This window comes from Microcebus murinus, chromosome 10 (assembly GCF_040939455.1).
Source record: "Microcebus murinus isolate Inina chromosome 10, M.murinus_Inina_mat1.0, whole genome shotgun sequence".
In the NCBI taxonomy this organism is placed as follows: domain Eukaryota; kingdom Metazoa; phylum Chordata; class Mammalia; order Primates; family Cheirogaleidae; genus Microcebus; species Microcebus murinus.
Genome location: NC_134113.1, coordinates 44597343 through 44625303, shown reverse-complemented (window position 1 = coordinate 44625303; position 27961 = coordinate 44597343). Strand labels below are relative to the sequence as shown.

At 36.3% G+C, this 27961-nt stretch overlaps 1 protein-coding gene across 2 annotated transcripts in view; it reads right to left on the bottom strand.

Moving 5' to 3' along the window:
* Window positions 1-27961, bottom strand: part of PTPRR (protein tyrosine phosphatase receptor type R) — a 264986-nt gene that overhangs the window by 124869 nt on the left and 112156 nt on the right. Inside the window, exons 1-2 of one of the 2 annotated variants that reach the window (XM_012788751.3) lie at window positions 17101-18085; window positions 1626-1739 (exon numbers count right to left, since the gene is read on the bottom strand). In XM_012788751.3, coding sequence (XP_012644205.1) covers window positions 1626-1730 — 105 coding nt within the window. In that variant the 5' untranslated portion in view covers window positions 1731-1739; window positions 17101-18085. Of the gene's footprint in view, window positions 1-1625; window positions 1740-17100; window positions 18086-27961 lie in introns of those variants that run through there. The other variant, XM_020287986.2, reaches the window with a different exon arrangement.

Below are 27961 nucleotides of genomic sequence, written 5' to 3'. Positions count from 1 at the left end.
GGTTGCCTCTATTTTATGGTTACTTTATGGTTACCTCTATTTTACAAATGAAATGCATTGGCTTGCCCACAGTCACATAGCTGACACACAGCCACACCGGAAATGGAGTACAGGTCTGTCTGTCTCCAAAACACATGCTTGTGGCTCTTAATCGCTCTGCTGCCTCAGGTATTGTAACTCTACCTATTATTATAACTATGCTACTAACACTTATTATTATTTAACAACGCTACTAACATTCTCCATGCATATCCCTCCCTGGGTGTGGCAAATCTTTCACTCATTCCTGCAAACAACTATCATGCTCATTAAATCTATATGCATAAAAGGATATCTAAGATATATGTATAAATTAGTTTATATTAAAAATTTACGTCTCGATCCAAGACATTTGTAACACCTAAATCTTCTCAACTTGAGCAAGGTATGCCATGGATATAAGTAACCTACTTCACTCTCTCAGGGCATTAGGGAGTGCTATATTTCCTCTTCTGTGGTATTGAGTTAAAATTTTTTAAAAACTTATTTAGTACTAGAACCTTGTTGTCTCACAGAATAAAAGTTTTTATGGGGAATGAAACAACTCACCCTCCAAATACAGAAAAATTAAAAGAAACATAAACCTCAAACCAAGACAAAAACTGGATGCTCTCCATTGCTGGGAGTGCAGAGGTTGACGCAGCAGAAGGCTGAGGTCCTGCAAAAGCACCGCAATTTAAGGCAGACAGAATGTGCAGTGCTTGCATGTGCTCCCATTGCAGTGGAAATGAAGAACCCTGTTAAAACTGTACGGTGATTCCAAGTCCCTTTTCACATGTAACTTAGATGACCAGATTTTTACAAAGAGAAAATCATCTGATTTTTTTTTCCTTTTGCTCACACACACCTTCAAGTGCAGATGGGAACATGTATTTGGCTAACCTCTGGGTTCCCAAATACAGCAGAAATCAGGTGATTGACAGGTGTAGAGTGATTGACAGGTTTAGAGTGGGCCCTGTACAACAGATCCTTTGGGTTTACCTCATCCCCACTCAAATGCCCATCCTAGTTTTCTCTTGGCTTTTCTAGACTATCAGCTCTTGCATTCCATCTGGGCTGCAGTTCTCAAGGATCAATTTTCCTTTATTCTTTATTCAAAATCCTTTGCCTTGTGCATCAAATGTCCGTCATTCTATGGATATACTTGAAGGGATTTTTTATAGATACTGTCTGCAAACAATGCCTTCCCTGGTACAGAAGATTTCACTCTAATGGAGAATATTTTGAGAGTAGTATCAGGTTGGTAAGGCAAGTATTACCATTTTGGGCCCCTTCATGCCCATCAGAGTAGCTAGCCTTGAACTATGACAGAGTTGACAAGCTTTTCCAATCAAGGGCCAGATAGTAATGAGTTTCGGCTTTGTGGGCCAAGCAATCCTTTGTAACTACTGAACTCTCTCTGCCATTGTAGCATAAAAGCAGCTATGGGCAATGTGTAAATGAGTGGATGTGGCTTGTCCCATAAGACATCACTTTCCAAAAGAGGTGGTATGCCACATACCACCAGCCATAGAACTATAGCATGAGTCCTTCAGTGATAAAAAACACAGCTTGGATTTGGGGGTTATGAAATGTAGGCATCTTACAATGAGGCGATTGATGTGCACTTGCTGGGGTAAGAGTCCTAACGCTGCAGCCACTCCTTGGCGGAATATCCGAAGCAAGGTTATGTTCAGCTTGTTTACATCCATTTGTAGTGTCTGGAAAATAAAGACAAAAAGAAATCCAAGTTATAGTAAGTTTTCCGTTTTAGGACATTCAGTCCTTGACCGATGATTGACCACAGCAATTTCTGTGACTCTGGTAAGTTCACACTCACAGTGCTTTATTTTATTTTTGATAGAAATAAATTATAGAGACATTTTATGTGAAATTTTATTTTTATTTTTTTAATTTTTAAAGACAGGGTCTCGTTCTGTCACCCAGGCTGGAGAGCAGCGATGTGATTATAGCTCACTGTAACCTCAAACTCCTGGGCTCAAACGATCCTCCTGCTTCAACCTCCTGAGTAGTAGGGACTACAGGTGCATGTCACCATGCCTGGCTAATGTTTTTACTTTTTGTAGAGACAAAGTTGTGCTATGTTGCTCAGGCTGGTCTCAAACTCCTGACCTCAAGCAACTCTCCCACGTCGGCCTCTTAAAGTGCTGGGATTATAGCCATTAGCCACTGTGCCTGCCTTAGGTGAAATTTTAAATGGTATTAGTTAAAAAGATGGTATATTATATGATAATGCAAATTGTCTAGTTCAACAAAAAACACAAATGAATGGTCAATTCATAAAGAATTTCATTGAGATGTGTCTTGATTTATTTTGCCTTAGTTTAGATCCAGATGACAGAATGGAATCTGTGGCCAAGTATATTCAGTTATCCATCTTTAATTTGTGTTCACACACAGTCACAGAGAGAAAGATGCTGTGTGAGTTCCATAAGGCCTGTCTTGGCAGTTTCTTTATATAGTAATCTGCTGCCAGTGCAAGGCAAAAGAATGAGGTGCGATACTGCATTTTCAATCTCTGGTGAAGAAGCCAGTGGTACTGATGAGTTGCTCTAAAGTAAACGCTCCTTATTCAGTTGTTTGGGGAAATACTCTTAACTTTCAGATTTGCTTTGGAAAAAAATATAAATATTAAAAATTCCTAATGTACAAATCAAATTGTGTTATTAGTAGAGTCTTAATTTAAACCATGAGTACTATTACTACACTTAAGCCATGAAGTAAATTATCATGTATTTTAAAAAATGCAATCATTTGAGATAGATACTTGCAAAGTAAACCAAATCTTTATGCACTTCTTTTATTCTTGTAATGCTTAATTCACTAAATTGACTATTCTAGGCTATCAAAACTATTGGATGGCTGCAGTATCAGCTATTCTACAAAGTAAGGCACACTTTTTTTCTTATTTTTTAAAATTTTAAATTATTATGGGTATATAGTAGCTGTATATCATTATAGTGTATATGTGATGTTTTGATGCAGAAATACTATGTGAATTAATAAAATAAGGGTATTGGGGTATCCATCACCTCAGGCATTTATCATTTCTTTGTGTTAGGAACATTTCAATTCCACTCTTTCAGTTACTTTAAAGTATACTCTTATTGTTGATTACACTTTGCTGTGCTATCAATTATTGTTCATTGTCTATCTATATTTTTGTACCCATTAACCATTCCCTACTTTATCCCCTGCTCTCTCCGCTACCCTTTCCAGCCTCTAATAACCCGTCATTCTACTCTCTGTCTCCATGATATCAGTGGCTTTTAATATTTAACTTCTATATATGAGTGAGAACACATGAGATTTGTCTTTCTGAGCTTGGCTTATTTCACTTAACATAACATTCCCCATGTTGCAAAAGGCAGTATTTCATTCTTTTTCTGTTGCTATATAATATTCCATTGTGTATATGTACCACAATTTCTTTATCTACTCAACTGTTGATGGATACTTAGATTGATTCCAAATCTTGGCTATTGTGAATAGTGCTGCAATAACATGGCAGCACAGATATCTGCATTCCTCTCCTGTGGATACATACCCAGGAATAGGATTGGTAGTTCATATAGTGGTTCTGTTTGTAGTTTTCTGAGGAACCTCCATACTGTTTTCCATAGTGGTTGCACTAATTTACATTCCCACCAAGAAGTACAAGGGTTCCCCTTTCTCCACATGCAAGGCACACTTCTAAGTACTCACTTCTCTGATAAAGAGATTGGCTTACAAGTGCAATATATTATAGAGTAGGAACCTTTAGAGGGACTTCTCTCAGCTTGCTTTAAAGGGAGAATGATACTACTTTGGAAATTTATAGTCTTGTTAGGAGATAACACCTCTTCTATTTTGTCCTTTAAGTTGGTACAAAATAAGTGACTGGAAACTGAAATAAAGTGATCAATGCTACAGGAATCAAAGGGAGTCTAGGAGGTCAAAAGAGGTATAATGGCTCCTAGTCAAGACAGTGGGTCCAATTAAAGATTCAGGCTGCATTTCTGCCTTAGGCCTTTTAAGGATTGCATGGAGGTGGGAGCCCTGAGGTTTGGTCATATTAGGGGACTGGAAATGGACTCCTTGTAAAAAATTAAGATCCAGAAAAGGGCAGAAGCATTGAAGAACTCTACCTGACATCCCAACAATAGGCAACAACTTGGTTCTGGGGAGGAGAATATAATTATGTTGGGGGTAGGTAGAAAAGCTGTGTCAATACCATCAGTAACACTTAAAAAATTTTTAATTTATTTTTATTTTCTTTTTTTTCACTTAAAACAACAGAAATTTATTGTCTCGTGTTTCTAGCGTCTTAATCAAAGCATCAGCAAGGCCATGCTCCCTCTTAAATCTGTCGGGGAGTGTCCTTCCTTGTGTCTTCTACCTTTGGGAGTTTGCCAGGCATTTTTGGTATTCCTTAGTCTGCAGATGCATCGCTCCAGTTTTTGCATCTGTCATCTCATGGCTCCCTTCTCTCTGTGTCTTCATATCATCTTCTCTCTGTGAGAGTCTGTGTCCAAATTTTCCCTTTTTAAGGGGCATCAGTCCTATTGCATTCGAAGTCCACCTTCCTTCACTATGACCTCATCTCAACTAATTATACCTCCAACAACCCTATTTCCAAACAAAATCACAGTTTTCAGATACTGGGAGGTTAGAACTTCAACATATAAGAATTTTGGGGGGACCCAATTCAACCCATAGCAAACAGAGAGTCAGAATTCCGAGGAAAGAGATTGCTAACTTATAGCCAGAGAATGGACCAAAACCCCGGTAATTTTGCAGGTTCTCCTCTGTTTTCTTTCAGGCTCTGAGTCAATACAAATTAGAAGTTCGACTAGGTCGCAGGGTTATTCATCCCTGGTTGGAGCGGTCGGAGAGCTGTTTGGGAGGCTGGGGAGGCCCAGCAGATGTGTGTCCTATTCCAGAGGTGGTTGGCATGTGGGGCTTATTCTGGGTGAGGGCAGTGGTGAGGTCTGGGTGAGCCAACGAAAGAGGTAGATGAATCCAGTCACAAGTTGAACAGGACATTTCTGCTCCAGATTCACTTCCCAGCGTGTCACAGAAAACACTTCCTACTGGATCTGGGGAAAGTGACTTCTTTCAATACAATGTGACTTCCTTCTTCCAGAGAGTAATTTTTTTTATTAAATAAAAATTATCTAATGATATACAAGTGTTTGCTACATTGTTCTGTGCACTTCTCTATAGCCTAAAAAGGCATCCAATATATAAAAACATAGTTTAATGCAGAAAGTAAGACTTGAGCTCAACCTTGAAGTATGAGTAGGATTTGAAAATGCAGCGATGAGGAAAAGAGCATTTTACTTTTAAGGACGATTTACGCATCCACCTGGAAGACCTAGGAGATTAGCAAAACGCAGCCCACTTCGTGGCTCTGAGAACTAGAAATGTCCTCTTATCTGGTGGCCTGGTTTCAGCTTTGCCAGCTGTAGAGGCTGCCATCAGAGATGGAACAGAGTAAGAGACTCTGTCTATTCCTCCTCTTTTGCAAAACCAAAGATTGGTTCCTCAGTCCCCTCAAAGACTGCTGAGGAACCACTGACTCTTGGCTCACCAGCAGTGTTTGTCATCAGAGTGAGCTGGCAGGCGCTGCCTCTGATCTCCAGGGGCAGGATTTGGAGCCAAGAGTCAAGGGGGTTGTGTGTGCACTTGAGAATTCAATTCCCAGGGCCATGATTAACTTGAGGCTTGTAACTGTGGAAACAGTATTAAAGTCTCAGATTGAAATGGTAAATGGGAAGTGAAATGGGAACTCAATATTTAAAAAAAAAATCACTCAAAAAGGCAACTTTGCAAGAATGTAAAAGCTGTGCATTTGAAACAGAAATTTAGACTTACTCAACTCTAGCAAAGAAGTGAGTTGAAGTAATTAGTTGAAATTGAAATCATCTGGTTCATTGCATCAAAACATTTGAATAATTTTTTTCAGTTCTCTGCTTGCCTGTGAAAAGCTGGATTGATTCCATGGTGCGTACATGGATTGCTGACTATTCCCCAGAAAATAGTGATGCTAAAATACAGTACAAACAGAGATTTGAGGGCCTGATATGTGCCAGACATTACATATGAGTACAATTTGAGGGAGAAAAAAGGATTCTAGACAAAAATGAGAATTTTATTTCAGGCAAAACCTGTTAGGCCGGGGGTTGGATCAGCAAATCATTTTTAGGAATAAAAGCCAAAGGTTCACTGTTTACATCTTTGACTTGAATAGAAAACCCTGACCTGTAAAAGACATTTTATACTTTCACCCCATCCCTTCTCATAACTCTCTGCATCTGTCTTCTGCTGTTATTTACAGACTGTGATTTTTATTTCCATATTTCATGGTCTTACCCTTCTCAGAATCTTACACCTGCTTCCTTCTACTGGAATGTTCCACTTACACTTCAAACTCAGTATTACCCACACTGAGCTTACCTTTCTCCCTCTCCCCATCCACAACCAAATTTGCTTCTCTTCTTATATTTCATACAATGGGATAAAGTGTCATATTTGAGAGTCATCTGGACTCCTCTTTCCTAATTCTTCACTCCACATCTATATCTCGGCATGTTGAACCCACCTTCTTTGCATCTATATTTCCACTGTCTTATAATAGTTCAGACCACTCTGACTATCTCGACTATTTGAATAGAATATTAATGGGTTGCCAAGTTTTCATGGTTTCTAAATCATTTCCTATCTGGACACCATAGTTATCTGTGCCAAATGCTAACCGAATCAAGTCATTATCCTCTTCAAAATACTTTGAGGAAATCTCATTTCCTGATCATTTGATTTCTTTAGTGAATTTTTTGGTTCATTTCCTGAATTTTTTTGTTTATGGTTTCTTTGTGTTGGTTTTCTATTTTGTCTTGTATTTCATTGAACTTATAATCCATATTTGGAATTCTTTGTCTGTCATTTTAATATTCTGATTTTGTTTGGCATTTATTGCTAAAGAGCTGGTGTTCCCTTTTGGAGGTGACTTTTTGCTCTGATTCTTCATATTTCCAGAGTTCTTTTGCTGATTCCTTCTCATTTCTCCTGGCCTGGCTGTTGGACGGGACGGTGCTGCTGTTACTCTTGCCTTTGCCATACATGCCTGTCTCATTTGCTAATTAATGATCTTAACTCCTCGGTTCATAGAAATTGCCCTGTCCTTCCATTCTTACCTCTCATCCCTATCCACCATGCATATTGTACTCCAGTCGTACCTAACGTTTGTCAGACATGCCCTGCCCTTTCACACTGTGTCAGTGCACATGCGCATCCCTGCCAGGGGCTCTTCCTTCCCCTGGGGACTCAGCCCAAAGGCCATTCTGCTGACCTTCCCTGACTTCTCCTCCCCCTTCGTTTGCTTATATCTTTCAGTGCTCCAATAGTAGTACTGCATTGGACTTTAATATTTTTTGTTTAAATTTTTATAATAAAAATGTCATGCTTATTACAAAAAATTTAAGGTACGGAAAGATATTGTAAAAGGTAAAAGTATCTTGTCCTTTCTAACCCTCCATCTCAATCCCCAGGAATAACACTGCTAACCATTTCTTATGTATCCTTCCAGATATTTTCAATGCATATATTATATACAAATAATATGTATATATTATATATCATATATATTACTATTTATTACAAATAGGGTTAAACTACACATATTGTTCCACAATTTGCTTTTTTCATTAATTTACATATCTGGTATATATGTCTATATTTATAATATACACCATTATAAAATATAATGTTTTAATTCGTATCTAATAATTCCTTATTTTTAACAGGTTAGCTTATCCCTTTCACTTTGTTATTTTAATAGATCTAGATGTGTTTTATTACTTTATGTGTTTTGTTTGTTGGATTTTATGCTTCCTTCATTTTCTGTCTTTTACTATATCGTCTTTTTTTGTCATTGTCAATATACATTTTTTTCAGTGTTTATATTTATATCACATATTAAATAATATGTGACAATATATTTAAGCATTTATTTCTTGATTTATAAAATTTAGGTAGTACTTATTAACTTTTGCTATAAGAAATGACAAAACAAACACCTCTTCTCACCAACTCTCATGATCACCTTCTAGTTTTTAAATATATTATTTTTATAGTGCTATAGTTGATGATATTGACATATTCTGTGTAATAGGGAATACTCATAATTCTCAGCAATTAATATATGTGAAAGTAAGGTGACATTTTCGGTCTCAGACAGTTAAGAATGAAGGTGCCTTTTCCATTCTCCTTTTCTCTCTTACCTTGGTCTGTGGGTTGAGAGTGACTCTAAAACTGCATTGAAAATGGAGGAGCCACACAAAGGAAGACATCTGAGCCCCAAATCACTGTATGAAGCAGAGCCCCCATCCAACAATGCTCATTAAACAGTGACATGAGCTAAAAATAAACTTTTATTGTGTTAAGCCACTAAGATATGGGATTGTGTTAGCATTATTTACACTGGGGGTCCTCAAACTTTTTAAGCAGGGGCCAGTTCACTGTCCCTCAGACCGTTGGAGAGTGCAGCGCACATTCCACACATGGGCACTGTGGGCCCGGGACAAGTCGGCTGCTAAGCAGGACAGGCAGCGGTGGCAAAAACACCTAGCAGGCCGCATAAATGTCCTCGGTGGGCCACTTGTGGTCTGTGGGCCGTAGTTTGAGGACCCCTGATTTACACCAATGAATATATTCTGTAACTATAATCTCTACAGTTCTGTGGTGTTAGTTATATGTTTGAATGTACTCACTGCTCATTTTCAGTATTTTATTTTTAGAAGGATGTCACCATTCCTGAATTCTTTATTTTGCTGTATATCTTATTTAGCAGTATTTCATTATTAAATAGCCTCTCTAGAGTAAGGCTCACAGGTGCTATATTTCCTGAGGCATTATGTGTTTGTGAATGTATTTATGGTACCTTAAACAATAAATAACAACTTGGCTGGATATGAAACTTTTGATTCAAGCTTTATTTTTATTTTTTGTCTTTGAACTCTGCTATTTCCTAATGCCTTCTGACATTGAAAGTTGCTGTGAAAAATACCCTGGCCTGAGGCTATCCTGTCTTGTAGATAATTTGCTTTTTCTGCCTGAAATCTCATAGGAGTCTTTCTCTTCAAAGTTATGAAACTTCACCAGGATATCTCCCTGGGTTGATAGTTTCTGTTAAGTGATATATACTTGAAGCCTACAGACTCCAGACTCTATTTCAGAAGTATTCTCCCCAACTATGCATTTGAATGATTTTTCTTCTCAATATTTTGGCCTCATCTTCAAAGACACTATTTATGCAATTACATATTCCCTATCTTTCTCTCTCACAACATTATTTTATGTACTCAGTTTCTCTAACCACTTATGTCTTTATTCAGCTAAATAAATATTACATTTTCTTGGGTCTATACCTTTATATGTTTTCAGCAGAATCTATCATATTTCTCTTATTTTTAATGTGGTTTTGATTTCTCCAATTTGTTTTGATTATTATTTTTTTATTTTTTCCAGTATATTATGGGGACACAGATGTTAAGGTTATGTATATTTTCCTTGCCCCCCACCTCGAGTCAAAGCTTCAAGCATGTCCATCCCCCAGTTAGTGCACATCATACTCATTAAGTATGTATATACTCATTCCCTTCCCTGTTTTGATTATTATCTTCATTTATCTTCTGAATTCTGCCAGCTTACTCTTTGCGATAGACAAGATATAGACTCTCTCAATTGTTTCAGATAGGAAGTGACACAAAACTTTTCTTTATAATTTCTTGGTCTTTTGCATCCATTTTTAAATCTTTTATTTTTCCCCCCAAAGAGTTCAGCTTCTCTTTTTCTCTCTTAAAATCCTCCCATGACTTTCTGTTCTGTTTAGATTTAAATTCCATTGTGTGAGCCCATAAGGCCCTACTTTTATCTGGCTGCTGTTGACTGGCGGTGAACCTCATCTTATATTCCTCCTTCAAGCCACTGTCCTTTTTCCAGTTCCTCAAAGTCTGCTCATTTTTACCTATGGCCTTGACATTTGCCTGCCTGCTGCTTGGAAAGTTGTTGGGCACTGTGGTCTGTTGGCTCCCTCTGGCCTTTCACAGCTTTGTTTACAAGCATCTGAGAGCCATTCCCAGCCTGGCCACTCCCTATCATGTCACCCGATTTTATTTTCCTTATAGCATTGATCGCTATCTGACAGTTCCTGATGTACTTATTTGTTAGCTGTATAATCTCTCTTTACTAAAATGTGGGCACCACTGGTGTAGGACCTTGTCAGTTTGGTTCTCTGCTGTCTCCCCAAGACCTGCAACAGGGCCTGGCACATAGTGAATATTTAATAAATCTTTGTGAAATGAAGGAACATGTGAATCATCGTAATCAACACTGTGTAGTTACTCAGTGAAAGACTTGGAGTTACATGGTAGGCTTAGAGAGAGTTACAAACTCAGGGCTCTCTGCTCTTGAGGAGGTTGTATTCGGTTAAGTAGTTTAGCTGTAATAATCATTTAAAAAATACAAAGAATTGATTTAGTATAATTTGTATTTGATTTGTAATTAACATGTCTGATACATTGACTACTATACTATTTAAGAGGGGAAAAAAATCAGAAGTTGGTCTCATCAACTTTTTGAAGCCTACTTCTAATAGGCGAAATCAATATAAGTTTTCTGAGTTGTATGCTATAGTGATTGTAAATTAAACTTGAACTTACCCAGTATTAGTACCCATTTCTTGTTTATTTGAGAGTTTTAAAATTTATCTAACTATAAAAATTAGATAATGCTTATGATAGATTTAGAAAATATAATGAATTAGAAAAAAATAAATAAATATTATTCATAATAATGTATCCTGTCACCCTGAGATAAGATTGTAGTATTTTTAGTGTTAACTTTTTTTCTGATACATAGGTTGTATCATATAATATAATATACATATGCATTATATGACTATATTACATAAACTCATGTGTATCATACAAATATTTATTCATTTTAATGTGATGCTATGACTATCACATTTCTATGGCTTTCCTTTGTCCATGACTTTAGAAGGAAATGCTTATTCCCCAGTCCTGATGTTTTATTCCATGTGGTGGCAATTATAATTCAGCAATATTCCTGGATTCTTCCCCTTCTCAATCTCTCCAGGGGAGGGGAAGCAACTTGAATAATTGGTGCATTTGGAAAGAGATAGTGGGGTATGTGTAGCCCTGTGCTTTCCTTTTGGGGTCTGCCTTCCTGTATGGACCATATAATCTGGCCTGCTCTTTGTAAGTGGTAAAGTAAGTCAGAAAGGCTCTGTCTCCACAGGCAGGGGAAGGTCGAGTTGACCATTGCTACCTGGGATTGTGAGGACCTCTGCCCAAGAAGGAGAAGCAGTCATAGAAAAATGGTATTGTCTTGGTCCGAAGTCACATTTCTAGCAGCTCTATCAGCAACAGAACTGAAATTTTGATTTCCACAGGCCTGTTATCTCTCTCTTTCTCAGGCAAAGAGAGAGGTGTTATTTCTTGGTTCATTCAAACACTAACACATGGCACCATGAAGTCACACACAAAAAAGAACTCTACAACTTTACAACTTCTTTTGTTGATTGGCCTTGAATTTCAGCACAGATATCTACAGAGGTAGAGGGGTCAGAGGAAAATCAAGGTAAATGGTGTTATAGAAGTCAGGAGTAGAAAGGTTCCAAAAGAGATGCCATTGGCTCTGTTGTGAAAAAATGTGAAACAAGAAAAGAAGCAGGAAAAAGCTGTTGGATGTGTTGATGAGAATGTAATTGGAACCCTTCAAGTAATGATTCTGAAAATGTGATTCATGGTCCACTGGAAGGCCAAGTGGATTTTCATTGGAATTCACATGAAAGTACATTATCATTGTGTAACATATGGGTGCATGAAGTACAACTGCAAACTTTTTTTTTTTTTATGCCAAAGGGTCATTAAATGAGTTTTTAAGGATTGGTACAATTTGGTATTAATAAATTAAAATTACCATGCTATTATATTGACACTTTTAAATAGTGAAGGAGGTATGATGGTATAATGAAGAAATAGGCAGAAGATCAAAACCACTTTTTGCTCAGAACAAAAGGATAAAGGTAGGATAGGAAACAGAAAACCTTTTTTCCTGATCATAAGAACTTTGACCTTTATACCACAGCAACAGTGTTATAGATGATTTCATCTTTTTTCTTAAGATCCCTACATTCATGAGGAGCTACCCTTTTTGACACACGAAATAACAATACTAGAGTTTTGGTAGCAGTAATATTTTGAGACATTTTGAAAACAATTGCAATACAAACTTAATGAGTTTCTCATAAGCTTACTTTGTTATTGCCATGGGCTACTAGATCACTCCATCAGCCAATTAATCAAAACAATTCACGAAGGAGCAAAATGTATATTAGTAGTGAGTGAGAAATGATATATAAATTTCTTGTTTAGAAAGGGTAAGACCTTGTGGACAAGGATGGTATCCAGGAGCTACTTGAATTTTGTGCACACACATTTAAAAGCTTTTACCAATTTTGTTTTCTAAATTGCTAGGGAGACTCAGCACAACTTAAGATATTAAATAACTATGTTTGTATGTTAGGAAGTTACAGGTACATGATCAAATACCAAATAAAAAACTTTGCCACATTATCAAATAATAGTTAAGAGTATGGGTTAGTAAGGTAGACTTGGATTCAAGCCTGGGGTGAGTGGCCTTGGGCAAATTATTAACTCTCTCAGAGCTTCAGTCTCTTCATCTGTCAAATGGGAGTAATAACTGCCTCCCTTTAGTAGTCTTTATGTGAGACCTACATGAGCCACTAGATATAAAACTGCTAGGCCTGGAAGATCAAAAGTTCTCAATAAGCTCTGCCTAGAGATATGTGTTTACTACATACCGATGTTGAAAACAATTTCACAACTTGCTTCTCTGGATATTCAGCACAAGGGGAAATGGAGTAGCAACTTTGTTGATGACATGAAGGTCTTGAACTTATTTATGGGATCAGTAATAATATCAAGACACTAAGAAGTAGCATGATTGGATCTGCAGTATAGATATTTACTGATTGTTACGCTTGTCCAGGAGCTTCAGCCAAAAGTCAATCATGAAATCTAGGCCTCAGGAAAAAGCAATAATAAAAATAATTTGGTTTTGCTAAAGTACTATGTTTTGGGGGGCGAATATATATTTGAGGTTGAAAGTCAAAACAGCACATTTTAAGAAGGGTACTTGGATTTCAGAATCTCTGCTTCTGGTCACTCTCCATCCTGCCCCTGTAAACCATGGCTACAGTGAACATGCAGCCCAAATTCTAAATTGTACAAAAATATAGATGTTGAATTCAATCCACATTCATCCTCCTTTTCTACCAGTAAAAATTAAATATTAATATTGAAACAGAGCCACATTTAGTGCCTTAGATTAGAATTCCTTATCCTACTCATTTGAAAAGCTTTTTATAACCTAGTTTTTTTCCCATTTCATTAATCTCTGTCCTCTATTTTAATGTTACTTCTTAATTAGTGTCCCTTTTCATATCCCCTAATAACATTCTTATGAAAAGACCTTTTATTTCACCTGCAAAGACTTCTCAAATTTAGCAATTAAATGAAGAACTTTTGCACACTGTTCTGAAAACTTTAAATTCTGTATAATTTATAGGAAGCCCCCATCCTTATGAAAAGTTATTTTTAAAAATCATGAAATGGTGAGGGTCTTGACTTTTCCTAGTAGAAATTCAGTAGAGGAGATAAAGTTTCCATAAAATATAAAATAATACTCTGTATACTTTTATGATACTGCTATTTCTACACTTTATGATTTTGTGCCCATTTATACTTATATAAATATTTTTATAAAAGTTATAGATACATCTATGGATGAAAAAGAAGAAAGCAGAGGCTTAATACAAAGTTCTTTAGAGACAGGAGAAAAATCACGATTTAACCACAAAAAGGTATTATCCTGGGTACAGTAAACAAATATAATAGCAAGCTCCTTGCTTTTAAAAGAGTTTTTGAGTCTTATTATTATATGTTCGAGTCAACAGAAATTTCCACATTCACCTACCCTGATTATGTTTTCTATCTTTTACTGAATGTTATTTTTCTCACTGTTTTTTCTTGTTCCTTGTGTTCCTTTTCAGCCTCCCCTAAATCATTTACTCCCCCTCCTCTCCCTTCAGTATTTCTCATGCTGGAGATAGAACCCAGCAGCCAAAGCTGGAGTTGAAAATGGCTAGAGTTGGGGCCAGGCAGAAACCCTGGATGGACCAAAGCTCAACATTCACACAAATGTTGCTTGGAAAAAAAAACAAACAAAAAACCAAAAAAAACGAGGTCAGACAAATTCAGGTCTCTACATCCAGTCTCATCAAAATGACAAAACTCCAATCAGCAGAGCAGTGACTGTTCCCATTCATGGAGAGTTTTTGAAAGGACAGAGGAAGCTTCTCACTGCAGTATTCAATCAGAATTGAGAACAAACTAACTTCAAAGTGGCATTAAGGGATGCTTGGAAATAGATGTGTCCCAGGGCGAAATAATAATCTTTCAACTCCCCCAGCCCCAACTACTTTGCTTTCTAGTCATAACTGATATTGTCCCAAGCCATCAAAAATACAAATACTGTTAAAAAAACAAAAACAAACGAAGAAATAAACAATCCTTACATGTCCTTGGTACTTTATTCCAGATGTGGTAAAATAGAGAGATGGCTACCTTTTATACTTATGTGCTTATACTCAATAAACAGGAATATGTTCTTGTGGGACTTTAAACTGATCCCATGCAAAAGCCTGAGCCACGAAGGAGCAGGGAGATCATCTAAGCTCTGAAACACCAGTCCAGTCACAAGGGTGGTTTGGAGCCTAACGCTCTGTGGAAGGACGTTGTAAATTTACTTTCATTTTGATTCCTTCCGTGAAGTAGTTTTGTGTTTCACTTCAATGACTGTAATGGGATTCTGGTTTTTATTCTTCTGGTGAACTACAGAATCCCCCAAGAAACACGGTAAGATGAAATGAGGTTTATTGACACGTGCTTTTGAGATGCAAATATAAACTCTATGATTTAATGTCCTTTCAACTTTTATTCTTGGTGATTTTGCTTTTTCTATCACAGTGGAAATTAACAATTTTCTGCATAACTAAAAACGAATAAAGATGGAGTACGGAATAAGTTTTAGTCAGTGTTCTTACGATCCTTTCATCTGTAGAAGAATATGGTGAAATAATAAAATGCATATAATTTTTCACAGTGTTATTTCTGTGATTAGCACCTCAAGAACCACCTCAGTTCTAGAAAAGAAAGATTCTGAGTGATGCTGTCTGCAGCATAATCTTAATGCACAGTGTGACTGTGCCAATTTCATCCTGTGATTACCTCCCAATTCCCAGAGTAAGATTCTTTTTTCTTTTTCATTTTAGCATGATTTGAGTCATGATATTTATTAGGATTGCTCTATCTCTGGTCTAATTATTTAAATGGTAAGATAGAAGTGCATGTATTGATTAGAAAAACAAAGGAGACTATCTATAGTTTATTCTTCCTGCTACAGCTAAATACAGAAATGGCTAATTTCATACAACACAATCCAGCATCAGTTATCAACTGAGTAATTCACAATACCGATTTAAAAAAAATAAATTTAGGACCGTGGAAGATGTAGGCAAAGATACTTTGGTGTCTAAGATTAAGAAGCCACATCTTCTTTAAAGCTTTAATTTCTATTAAATGCTAGATGTAAGCAGGTTTGTCCTGCATAAAATGCATATATGCACTAGATATTAAGAGAAAATCACTAAAAACTTTTCTTACTCTTTAGTCTAATCTTGCTGCTAAACCCTAAGTCCTGCTTTGAAATTCTTGCCAAACCATAATTTGGCATTATTATCTGCTCATGTCTCACATCAGAGACGTACTAAAAAAAAAAATCTGGCAGCCCTATATTTTGTGGGAAATAGAGCTTGACTTCTTGAATCAAATGATTTATTTGGGCCATCTTGATGACTGTTTTCTGCAGTATTGAATCAGACAGGAAGTTAATCCAATTTTATTATTAAGATGGATGTAAACACCAGATGTGTTATTCTTTGACATTGCTATTCATCATCAAAGACCACAGATAAAATAAAAATTATCTATAACTATGTACCAACACTAGAACCACTATATTATTTTAAACAACCAAACTGAATTCTTATTTTTAATCTCTTTACATCCAGAACTTCATGCAATGCCTAGAACACAGGGGAAACTACACAGTTTTTGAAATAAACTTAAGTGAATTAAATATTTTGTGAGATTTTTTTCACCTGTGGGTGAAAAAATTTATATATAGATGAACTAATAAATTCATACATAAGTTTTTGATGAAAGCCATAATTTTTATGAAAAGAGTCACAGTTTAATAATAAGGTTGTTGGTTTACTGAAGAAAAACAACAAATCTGAGTTCCCCAGCTGGGAATTAGGCCAGGGATGTCTCATATTACTAACTTGCATTCACCGGTCCCCCACATCCGATTATAATGGAAAATACTGACTAGTCTTTTAGTGAAGTCTATACGCAAACGTGGGGTCCCCAAGATGCTGCTATTATAAAAACGTCTAGGTTTAGTGAAATAGCTCACTATAACCTCTCAGTTTTCTTTTCTCATTATAAATGCAAACAATCATCTTTTCTCCAATGTAAGTGTGAAAACTATACTGAACAAGACAGGGAAAATATCTGTTCCATTCAATATCTTTTATGAAATTTTTGAGTTCTGTTCAAGTGGATGTATTTGTAATTTTAACTCTCTTTAGGATGCTTATGAATTTTATAAGAAATCCTTATGATAGTGGTATGGTCTTTACTGTTAAGATGCGTTGCGTAATTGCATAGTGTTTTCTTTGAATTTCAGACTTTGAGGCTAAAGAAATTTTCCCTAAATTTCACAAAGGTTCTCTGCTGACTCATTTATATACAAGCCTATAAACGGATGCAGACATAAATCTCAATATTTACACTCCTAACCTCACATTATACAAGAGGACCCTCTACCCATCATGAAAGACTCTCTTACCTGTTTGGAAATTGACTGGATGTCGTGATGAATTTGACTTCCATTTGTACTCTTCTGTGTGTTATTTCCTCCCCACAGCAGGCTGGACTAATAATCATAAAGCTTTCTAAGCTTGTATGTGCAGACGGAGCCTCGTTTAGTCACCTGGAGGTTACTGCCTGGTACTATTTCTAGAGAGATGGCTGATCCCAGGTCTACTGTCGCAGCCTGCACTGTCCCAAGAGATACCCCAGGTGCTTGCTATTTCGACAGTTTACTAGAATTGAAATTCATGGGGATTTTTTTTTTCATGATAATTAGCAAAACTGTAAGATGAGAACTTTATGAGCTGAGGACAAGGTGTGTTGTATGAGGGATTTTTTTTTTCTTCCTGGCTTAAAAAAATAAACATTCACAAGCTATTTTCATAATAAATATAGAATTCTTCTAAAAGTTGCACTATTTCACCAAAATTTTTGTACTTGGTGCTAGGATCTTCACAGATATCTCATTTGAACACTCATCATGACTAGAAAACAAGGATTGTTGTTAACCTGTTTATTATTGGGGAAATTAAGGTGACTTAAGTGAAGCCCAAATAATGAATCAGGGATTAAAATACAGGTTGGTTTGATTTCAAAACTGATGATTTTTTTTCTCACTACACCATATGCACACTATTATGATTTAACACAGAGGGATTTCAGATAAATGTTGTAATTATTATTATTAGAGAAATATTTGGCCTAAAAAATAGGAGGCAATGAACATAATTAAGACATTATCTCTGTCCTTAAGGAGCTAACAGTCTGTTCAGAAAAAGGGTAGTTGGAATACTTTAGGGATTCTATGAACTATCGCCTCAAGTTATATGGCATAACTCTAGCAAGGTTGCGATAAAAACTTAATTATTTATACATTACTGGTGGCATGGTAAATTGATTTTTAAAGCAATAGAGCACTGTCAAGAGTCTTAAAAATCTTCATGTTCTTTGATCCAGTGATTCCTCACCTGCAAATTTATCTTAAGGAAATGATTTCAATGCATAAAAAATAAATAAGAACAAAGATTTTCTTTGCCAGATTATAGCAAAAATTAGAAGCAACTTGAACTTAAATTAAATGAATAGTAAAAAGGATAAGTAAATTATGATATATCAATGGGAGGCAATTGCTGTCCTAATCCTCCCTTTCCTACATCATGAGCTTATCCTTTCTATTCAATCTTTCTAATCTGCCTTAAAATATACTACAATATTTCTCATATTAAAACAAAGGTCAAACAAACCAAAAGACCTTATTCATCAACCATTCTTTTTTGTTACTCTCCTTTCAAGCAAAAGGCCTCGTAAGAGTTGTCTGTATTCACTGTTTCCAATTCCTCTTTCCTCCTCCGCTTCTCCCTGTGTTGTTAAACTGAACCTGGATTGCTACATCCAGAGATCAATCCTTAAACTTTATCTTGTCAGCACATCAGTAGCCTTTAGCACACATGATTGCTTCCTCCTCCCTGACCTTCTCCTCGCGAGGCTCCCAGGACGTCATACTTTCTTAGTTTGCTTCTCATTGGCCATTCCTTTGCTCACTCCTCCTCATCTTCCTGGCCTCTATAACTTGGACAGTGCAGTGCTCAATTCATATTCTCTTACTCTCAACTGCAGCCTCAAGTTAGCTAGGACCTCTCCCTCAGAACTCAGGAATTGTATATCCAGCTGTATACTTGACATACTCCCTGAGATAACTAACTTGGTCTCATTCACAGAACTCCTGATTCCTACCCTGCCCACTTCTACCCCAAATCTTTTTTCCTTCAATTCTCTTCCTTTCCAAAACAGGCAGCTTAACTCTTCCACGTGCTCAGGTTAAAAAAACCAGCCATTGTCCTTCCCTCCCTTCTTTCATGTCCCACAGTTGGTAAATCTAGTCAGCTCTGCCTGTGAATAACGTTCAGAACAAGACTTCTCACCACCTCCACCACTACTGCCTTACCCGCCCTTATTATGGGCCATGGTGACAGAGTCCTGATTGGTCTCCTTGCTTCCACTCTGCTCCCTATAGTTTATTTTCTGCACGAAGCTGAAGTGATTTTTTTTTTAAACCACAAAATGGATCACGTCAGTACTTTCCTAAAAACCCTCTGAAGGCTTCTAACTCATTCAGAATAAAATTAGAATCTGACATGACCTTACTTGATCTCTCTAGTTATTAGTTATCTCGCTAGTTATTAGCACCCCACCATCTTCCACCACTTTCCTCTTATTTCATTCCATTCATTCTGGTTTCCTTGCTGCTCTTCAAACACACCAAACTCCCTCCAGCCATTTCCTTGTTAGAAACTCTCTCCCTGAGATACCTGCAGGGCTCACTCCCTCACTTCACTTAGATCTCTACTGAAACACTACCTTTTTAGAGTTGCCTTCCCTCATCAAACTATTGTAGAATACCACCTGTCACTGTCTGCCTCCTCAACCTGCTTTATTATTTTTTTCTTAGCACTTTTTATCATTGATGTGTTATACTCTGTTCCTACTAGAAGCAATGCTTTAACAGAGTGAGGATTTTGGCTGGTTTCTGGTTTGTTTACTGTGGATCCACAGAGTCTAGATAATGCTTAGCTGTGGCAGAAGCTCAATAAATATCTTTTGAATGAATGAATAAAGCAGATCCATAATTTAATGTTAGGTGAAATAAGCATAATGTAAAATTATTGTATACTTTAATTGTAACTATATAAATATATTAAAGTTTGTGATATACAGTGGTTTCATAAGATACAAAATCATTAAAATAGCTGTGGGCAATGGAATTTGAATAAAATGGTATTTTGTTGAGCTAATTTGAAAGATTTTTACAAATACAAAATTACCATGTCTATCTGGAAAATGATTGCAGTTGACAGTTATAGAGAATGCAGTTGCTGTTTTTGAGAAATGACTGGCTTCAACCATATATCTCAGAGGAAAATAACCATAGTGAATTCAGAGTTAATATCACTCCCCTGCATTTGAACATCATCTTCCATTTCATTTGGAGTAGCACATCAGTTAAGCGCAATGATTCAGTCAGACTGTCTGGGTCTGAATCATAGCTCTTCCACTTCGTAGCTGAATGAACTGAAGCTAGTTACTTAACCTCTTACAAAGTCAGTTTCTTTATCTGAAAAAAAATAGTAATCTACCTACTTCAGAGGGATGTGAAAGGGATTAATTGAGATAAACTTTCTAAGTTGTGTAGGGTGTTGCCTAGAACCTAATATGCACTCAATATTAACATTCAATATTTTTGTTATTAAGCTGGTCAGAAATTTCCCCTCCTTTTACAGATAAGAACACTGAAATTCAAACAGTTAAATGACAATCAATAAGTGGCAGAACTAGACCTTGTTACCCCAACCCAAATTAAATTTTTCTACCATGTCATGTGGCCATTCTGCAGGATAAAAACAAAGGCTAGATTCATTCTGCTTAGTATGGAAAAGGGTGCTTTGTCTCTTGCTGAGCTTTTCTGTCATATCTCTTATCTAGATCATAGTTTATTGCCAATAGGGGCATCACATAAGTGATATAAATTTCAAACTTGTATCATGTAACTAGTCTATTTAAAAATACAGACAATAAGATGTCATTATTTTTAAGATAATTCAAGACCTTTAAGTTTTAAACACTTTTAAAATTCTCATATTGGGCACAGGTATTAAGGACAATACTGGATTTTATACACCTATTGACTTCTATTAGAGGAGGGGTTTTCAAAATGTTTATAGAAAATGCATATTATGAAAAAACTAAGCATGGATTTCAATTTTTTTGTGCCAAAATAAACTCATATTAAGTGCCATAATACACCTGAACAGGTTCTTGTATGAGGCTCTAAGAAGTATAAGACATCAGTTTGAAAAAAGACCCTCTCAGAACAATGTGAATTCTGCTAAAAATGAAGCAAGAGCGAACGTCAAATTTGTGGTGAAGCTTGGGTGGAAGAATAGTAAAATCATTGATAACTTCTGAAAAGTTTATGGGGACAGTGCTCTCCCCCCAAATCAGCAGTTTACAACTGGTTAACTCAGTTACAGAAGGGACGAGATAATGTTGAAGATGAAGCCTGCAGCAGTAAACCATTCACATCAATTTACAAGGAAAAAAATTCATCTTGTTTGTCCCTAATAGAAGAGGAACAATGATTAACAGCAGAAACAATAGCCTACACCATAGACATCTCAACTGGTTCAATATACACAATTCTGACTAAAAAAGTTGAGCAAACTTTCCACTAGATGGGTGCCAAAATCATTGCACCCAGATCAGCTGCAAATGAGAGCAGAGCTGTCAATGGAAATTTTGAACAGGTGGAATCAAGATTCTGAAGAATTTCTTGGAAGAACTGTAACCAGCAGATGAAATATGGCTCTACCAGTATGATCCTGAAGACAAAGCACAATCAAAGCAATGGATACCAAGAGGTGGAAGTGGCCCAGTCAAAGCAAATGTGGTCCAGTCAAGAGCAAAGGTCATATGACAAAAGTTTTTTAGGATGCTCAAGGCATTTTGCTTGTTGACTTTCTGGAGGGCCAAAGAACAAAAACATCTACTTATTAAGAGAGTGTTTTGAGAAATTTAGCTGAAGTTTTAGTAGAAAAATGCCTGGGAAAGTTTCACCAGAAAGTTCTTTTCTACTACAACAATGATTCCACTCATTTCTTTCATCAAATGGGCAATTTTACAAGAGTTTTGATGGGAAATCATTAGGCTTCCTCCTATGGTACTGATTTGTCTCCTGACTTCTTTTTGTTTCCAAATATTAAGAAATATTTAAAGTGCACTCATTTTTCTTCAGTTAATTATGTAAAAAAATACTGCATTGACATGATTAAATTCACAGAACGCTGAGTTCTTTAGGGATGACTTACAGAAGTGTCACTTACAAAAGTGTCTTGAACCTGATAAGCTTATTATATTGAGAAATAAAGTTTATACTTTTATCTTTTAATCCATTTTCCATGAGCTTTTTGAAGTTCCCTCATATATCAAAAGCTAATCACATTTCCTTACTAATGAATTATTTGACAATGTTTGAAGAAATGAGGGAGAAGAAGGTGGTTAGTTTAGCCAGATATGCTGTCTCTAGAATACCTCATAGGTACCAGATAGGGATTCTGGAATCATACGTGAAATTTTAAAAATCTATATATAATCACATTTTTAAAAAGTGTTCTGTAAAAGATGTTTGTTGAGAAACTTACTTGCCAAAAATATAGACCTAATGTGAAAATAATCATTGCTTGAAATAATGGAGTGCTCATTGGGGATTTAGTAAAATCTGGAATAACCAGAATATTTATGAGCTAGAAACAATTATGTGTCTATTTACATGAGTGACTAAGGAAGGAAACTGTCCTAAGAGGGGTGGGGGCTGGGTCTCAAAAGAGGGATTTAAGGACAATAGACTAGAGTGAAATGGAAGAGGAGGGAAGAGAATGTAGGGCAAAGCTTGTGCCAGAACTCTAGAGACATGAAGACTCAAATAAAAAAAAAATACACAAAACCAAAAATACTGACATAATTTTGGGTACATCTATAAGCAAAGAACACACACGGAAGGAGGAAGAGAAGAAGAAGAGAAATCCCCTTCCTTTGGTACTATATAGTGCAGAGCTTTGGCTTGGGAGCTCAGATAGCTAATCAGCACACACGTGTCCTCAATGATGAGACACAGGGCCTTGAACCTCCGCAGCAATCAGAGAACAGTGTCCCTGGTGCAGATTTCAATGACATTGGCATCGTTTCTGGAACCCTGGACACAGCCACAGGCAGATACTATCACTGCCAACAGCTATGGAAATTTCCTAGGCACGGGACACTCCATAGCAAGGTACCCAGAGAGTAAGGGCAGGAAACTTTACTCCTGTATATGTACATCATGCAAAGCTAAAAGAACTACTGTTAGAAGAGAAAGTTGATGCCTTCTAGGAATTTCTATCAAATGTCAGCATGGGAGAGTCAAGGAGGGCTAGAGATCTGGTGATAGTTGATCTGTAGGGGTATGTGGAGGCAGATGGCAGGGACTGCCAATAGTCTCTGTTACAATGCAAGTGTTATTACCGTGCTGGTATGGCTAAGGCAATACAGATTTCTTTTGACTTTTGGGATTCCACATACTCTAACATGCTATTCTCTTTGTCCTTTTTTTCAATGAGCTCACTATTTCTCATCATTCAAGTCTCAATTTAAATGACCCTTTCTCAGGATCTCTTTTGTTACACCCTCAATTTAAATTGAATTAAATCTACTATTCCCTAAGCTGAAATTCTTTCTAAATATGATGACTATTCTAAAGTATTCCTTGAAGTCTCAAGAAAGTTCAGGTAAATTCATGACGTTTGAATATCTTCAGAACAGAATAACAAGTGATGAGATCAATTTTTGATTGTTTTCTAATAAGCTACAAATGAAAAATTCACAGCAACTCTAGAATAAGATAAAGTAAATCCTCATCCATTGAATGTGTGAGAATAAATTCACATGTCTGTTATTAATTCATTAGGATTCTTCTAAGCATACTAGTTTTCAACTCTGTATTACCATGTGATAAAAATGTAGCTGCATCATTTATTATTAATACACTCCATTAGGGTATATATAAGCATCATTTCTGTTTGTATTGCAGTTAAACTAGAGAAATACACAAGTATCTAAAAATTTGTTATTCCCTTTACTCCAAACACAGTGACGAAGTTTCATGATTTATTACCATTGGTAGAATCATCCTTGACATAAGTAAGCAAAAATCTTAAATATATCTGGTTATCAAATGCATATTTTTGATATGCATACTTTATAGTGCTTGATTTTTGAGTACTGCTGACTGTCATGTATTTTGAGGAAGGCAATTACTAAACAACACATTTCCAAAAAAATTTTATTGAGTCTTGTATGTTCAAAATGTATTTAGCAGATTTTTTTTTTTTTTTTTTTTTTGAGACAGGATCTTGCTCTGTTATTCAGGCTGGAGTGCCATGGCACAATCATAGCTCGTTGCAACCTTGAACTTTGGACTTACACAGTCCTCCTGCCTCAGTATCTCAAGTAGCTGGGACTACAGGTGTGGCACCATCATGCCTGGTTAATTTTTTAAAAAAATTTTGTAGAAATGAGGTCTCGTTACTTTGCCCAGGCTGGTTTCAAACTCCTGGCCTCAAGTGATCCACCCACCTCAGCCTCCCAAAGTGCTGGGATTATATGCATGAACCACTGTGCTTGCCCTATTTAATAGATTTTTAATAACAGATAATCTATCTTCCATTTCCATTGATGACCATTTCCATTCCCTTCCCCTGACATAGGCACACTAAAAGTGAGTTTATGTGACTTTCACAGGAGTATTCAATTTTTTTAATCTTACAGTTTTCCTAGCCTTGTAAACAAATATTGACTCTTTGACTGAATTAGATCTTACCAAGAGCCAGTTAATACTTTTAAGACAATATATATATATATATATATGATTTGTAAATACGTGTTTTGGTTTAACATAATCAGTAATTTTTTCAGTGCTAAAGATAATCATGGAAACTAAGGAAAATGACATGTTTCTCAACAAATTTATTAGACCCCTGCTGTAAGTCTGAAAATGAATTACCAAGATAGCAAACATATCTCTTCCATTGAAAATTTACATCATGAGGGGTTTACAATAAATGCTGCATAACCTGTGTCACACACACACAAAATTCCAGTGTGATCAAAAGAAAATCAGCTAAGTTGTATGATCTGCTAGCATACGAAAGAACACATTATAAAATAAAGAATAACTAATCAAGGAGTATATATAAGTTATACACCTCCTTCGTTCTTGCCTATTCTTTATTCTTCAATGTTCTTTCTTTGGATCTACGGCTTGTTTTGTTTCCCTGGCTTGAAATAGATGTTTACTTGATTCACTCAACAAATATTCATTGAGTTTCTCCTATATGCCAAGCACTGTATACACTGGGCGTGGAGTCCCTCACCATCCTGTGAAAGCTGTCTTTCCTGCTCTTGTCAAAGGCAAGGCCCTCCACTCGTGCTCCCATCCCCTATTGTGTTCTTAACATTTTATTCCTCTTTTATTTTCTGTCTCATAAGTTATTCCCTCCCTACTGGATTATTCCCAGAAGTATACAAATATACATAAGCCACCTTGACAAGGCACAGTGGTTCATGCCTGATCCCAGCATTTTGAGAGGCTGAGGTGGGAGAATCGCTTAGCCCAGGAGTTTGAGGTTGCAATGAGCTATGATGATGCCATTGCACTCCAGTCTGGGGGACAGAGTGAGACCCCATCTTTAAAAAATAAGAAAATAAATATATAGAAGCCATTTTGAAAATTAAATCTTCATAAGGTTTACATCTGTCTCTACTATTGTCCCTTTTCTTTGTTCCCCATCACATGAAATATTTCCAAGCAAATCATCTACAGTTTCTGCCTCATCCTTGTCTCTATTTTGCTCTTCAACCACTGTCATCTGACATTGTCCCAACAACTGAAAGAAACTAATCTAATGGCTTCCACATTGCCACACCCAAGAGACATTTGTACATTCTCATCTAATTCTCAGAAGCTATTTGGTATAATACTCAGTACATCCCAATGTAAGTGCTTACACTTAACACATTTACCTAATTAATCTTTACAACAAAGTGGCAAAATAGGTATAATTATTACCCTTATTTACCAATGAGGAAACTGAGGCTCAAGAGTATTAATGACTTTCCCAAGGCCACGTGTCTATTAAGTCATGAACGTTCTCCTCTGCTACACATACACACATGAAAATGGGATTCATTAACATGGAGATCATTGTTAAATTAGTTTTAATATTAATAGCAATTTTTTAAATGAACTGTGGTTAGTAGGATGAGAGTTGAATAAAAACATATAATAAAAATATATAGAATAAAATTTAAAGATTTAGGTTGTGATCCTGGATCTTTCACTGATTATATGAGGTAGGCAGTTGTTTTTTTAAAAAAAAAAAGAATGTCAAAGACAACTCTATCTAGATGGAGTTGTATTTGACATTCTTTTATTTATTTATTTATTTTTGAGACAAAGTCTGTTGCCCAGGCTAGAGTGCAGTGGAGTCATGATAGCTCACTGCAACCTCAAACTCCTGGCCTTGAGTGATCTTCCTACCTCAGCCTCCCAGAATGCTAAGATTACAGACATGAGCCACTGCACTCAGTCTGTATTCTACATTTGTAAAGCCCATTATTATAGTTAATTTTGCATCAACTGGCCTGGGCCACAGGGTACCCAGATATTTTGTTAAACATTATTCTGGGTGTGTCTGTGAGGGTGTTTCTGGATGAGATGGAAGTTTGATTGGAAGACTAAGTAAAGCAGATTGCCCTTCCCAGTGTGAATGGGCCTCTTCCAGTTTGTTGAAGGCTTTCATGGAATAAAAAGTCTGACCCTCTTTAAGAAAGAATTCACTTTCTCTGCCTGTCTTCCAACTGGGATATGGGTTTTCTCCTGCCTTTGGATTTGGACTCAGATTGGAACTTACACTATTGTCTGTCTTGGTTCTCAGGCCTTCAGACACCAACTGAAGCTTATGTCGCGGGCTCTCATAATTTTCAGGCCTCTGGACTTGGACTGGAACTATTCCGTTGGGTCTCCTGGGTCCCAGCTTGCTGACTACAGATCTGGAAACTTCTCAATTGCAAAAGCCAATTCCTTATAACAAATCTCTTTGTCTATCTATACGTCTACCTATCAGTCTGTCTCTGTATATCCTATTGGCTCTATTTCTCTGGAGAATCCAAACTAATACATCCATCTAATAATACCAATAATCCATAATAAATAGATTTTCCAAAGATATTATGATTGAACTCTTCTTTCTTTCACATCTTCTTTGTACTTGTAGGAAGTTTTGGCTTTCATCTTATGGCTATGAGGGTAAAAACAGATGGTGTGGGGGTATAGCAGTGTAGATTATGGCTACCAAATTGAGAGAATATTTATTAGAAACCTGTAAGAGTCAATTTGTCATTAGCCCACATTGCCGAACAGAATGTTTGTACAACCTAAATAATTATCACCTTCTACTTTAGCTCACTTGTCTGACAGCAAAGAAAAAATGTTAGATTACATGGAGTTCTCACTGAAATGAAACAAATGATAATACTAAAAGAATTATTGAATTATTTACAAAATACAAGCAGCACTGGCTTAAAACAGCTGTTTTGCAAACCTAATTTGTTAAATTCATACTTTAAAAAGAGTAATATTTTCACAGATGTCTTTTCATGACTCATAAAATATTGTCTCATTGACTATTAGGCAATGATGAGCAAATTATATTGCGAAGAGTTGTGCTAAAGAAATTGTATTTTGTCAGATTTTAATCAAATATAATTATGAGAATTAGCCATAAGATGCAAGAGTTAAAATGGTGTTGAATATTAATGGCAATGACAGGGAAGTGAATTTGTTATTTAGTTCCCAAAGTACTATTGTACTTTTTGCAAACACTTGTTGGATAAAAATTAAAAATAAGTCATGTTAAAGTGATGGGATCTTACAGATTATGTTGTCTTATCTCTATCAATTTAGAAATGCATTTTACCAAACTCAGAGAAATTAGTTTCTCATCTGGAGTCATGCAACTGTTGGAAGACCTGGGCTTAGAACCTAGGTTTTCAGGTTTCTATGCTATAGTTCCTTTCTCTTTGCTTGCAACATTTATGATTAGTGTCTATACTTTGAGATATAGCTTTTCAATATATGATTCTATGAGAATGTAAATAAGTAACTATTTTCAGTATTGAATAAGATTTCTTCCAATATAGTGCCTTGGAAATTGCTTATTTAACATATAAAAGTTAGACCTGAAATGTTA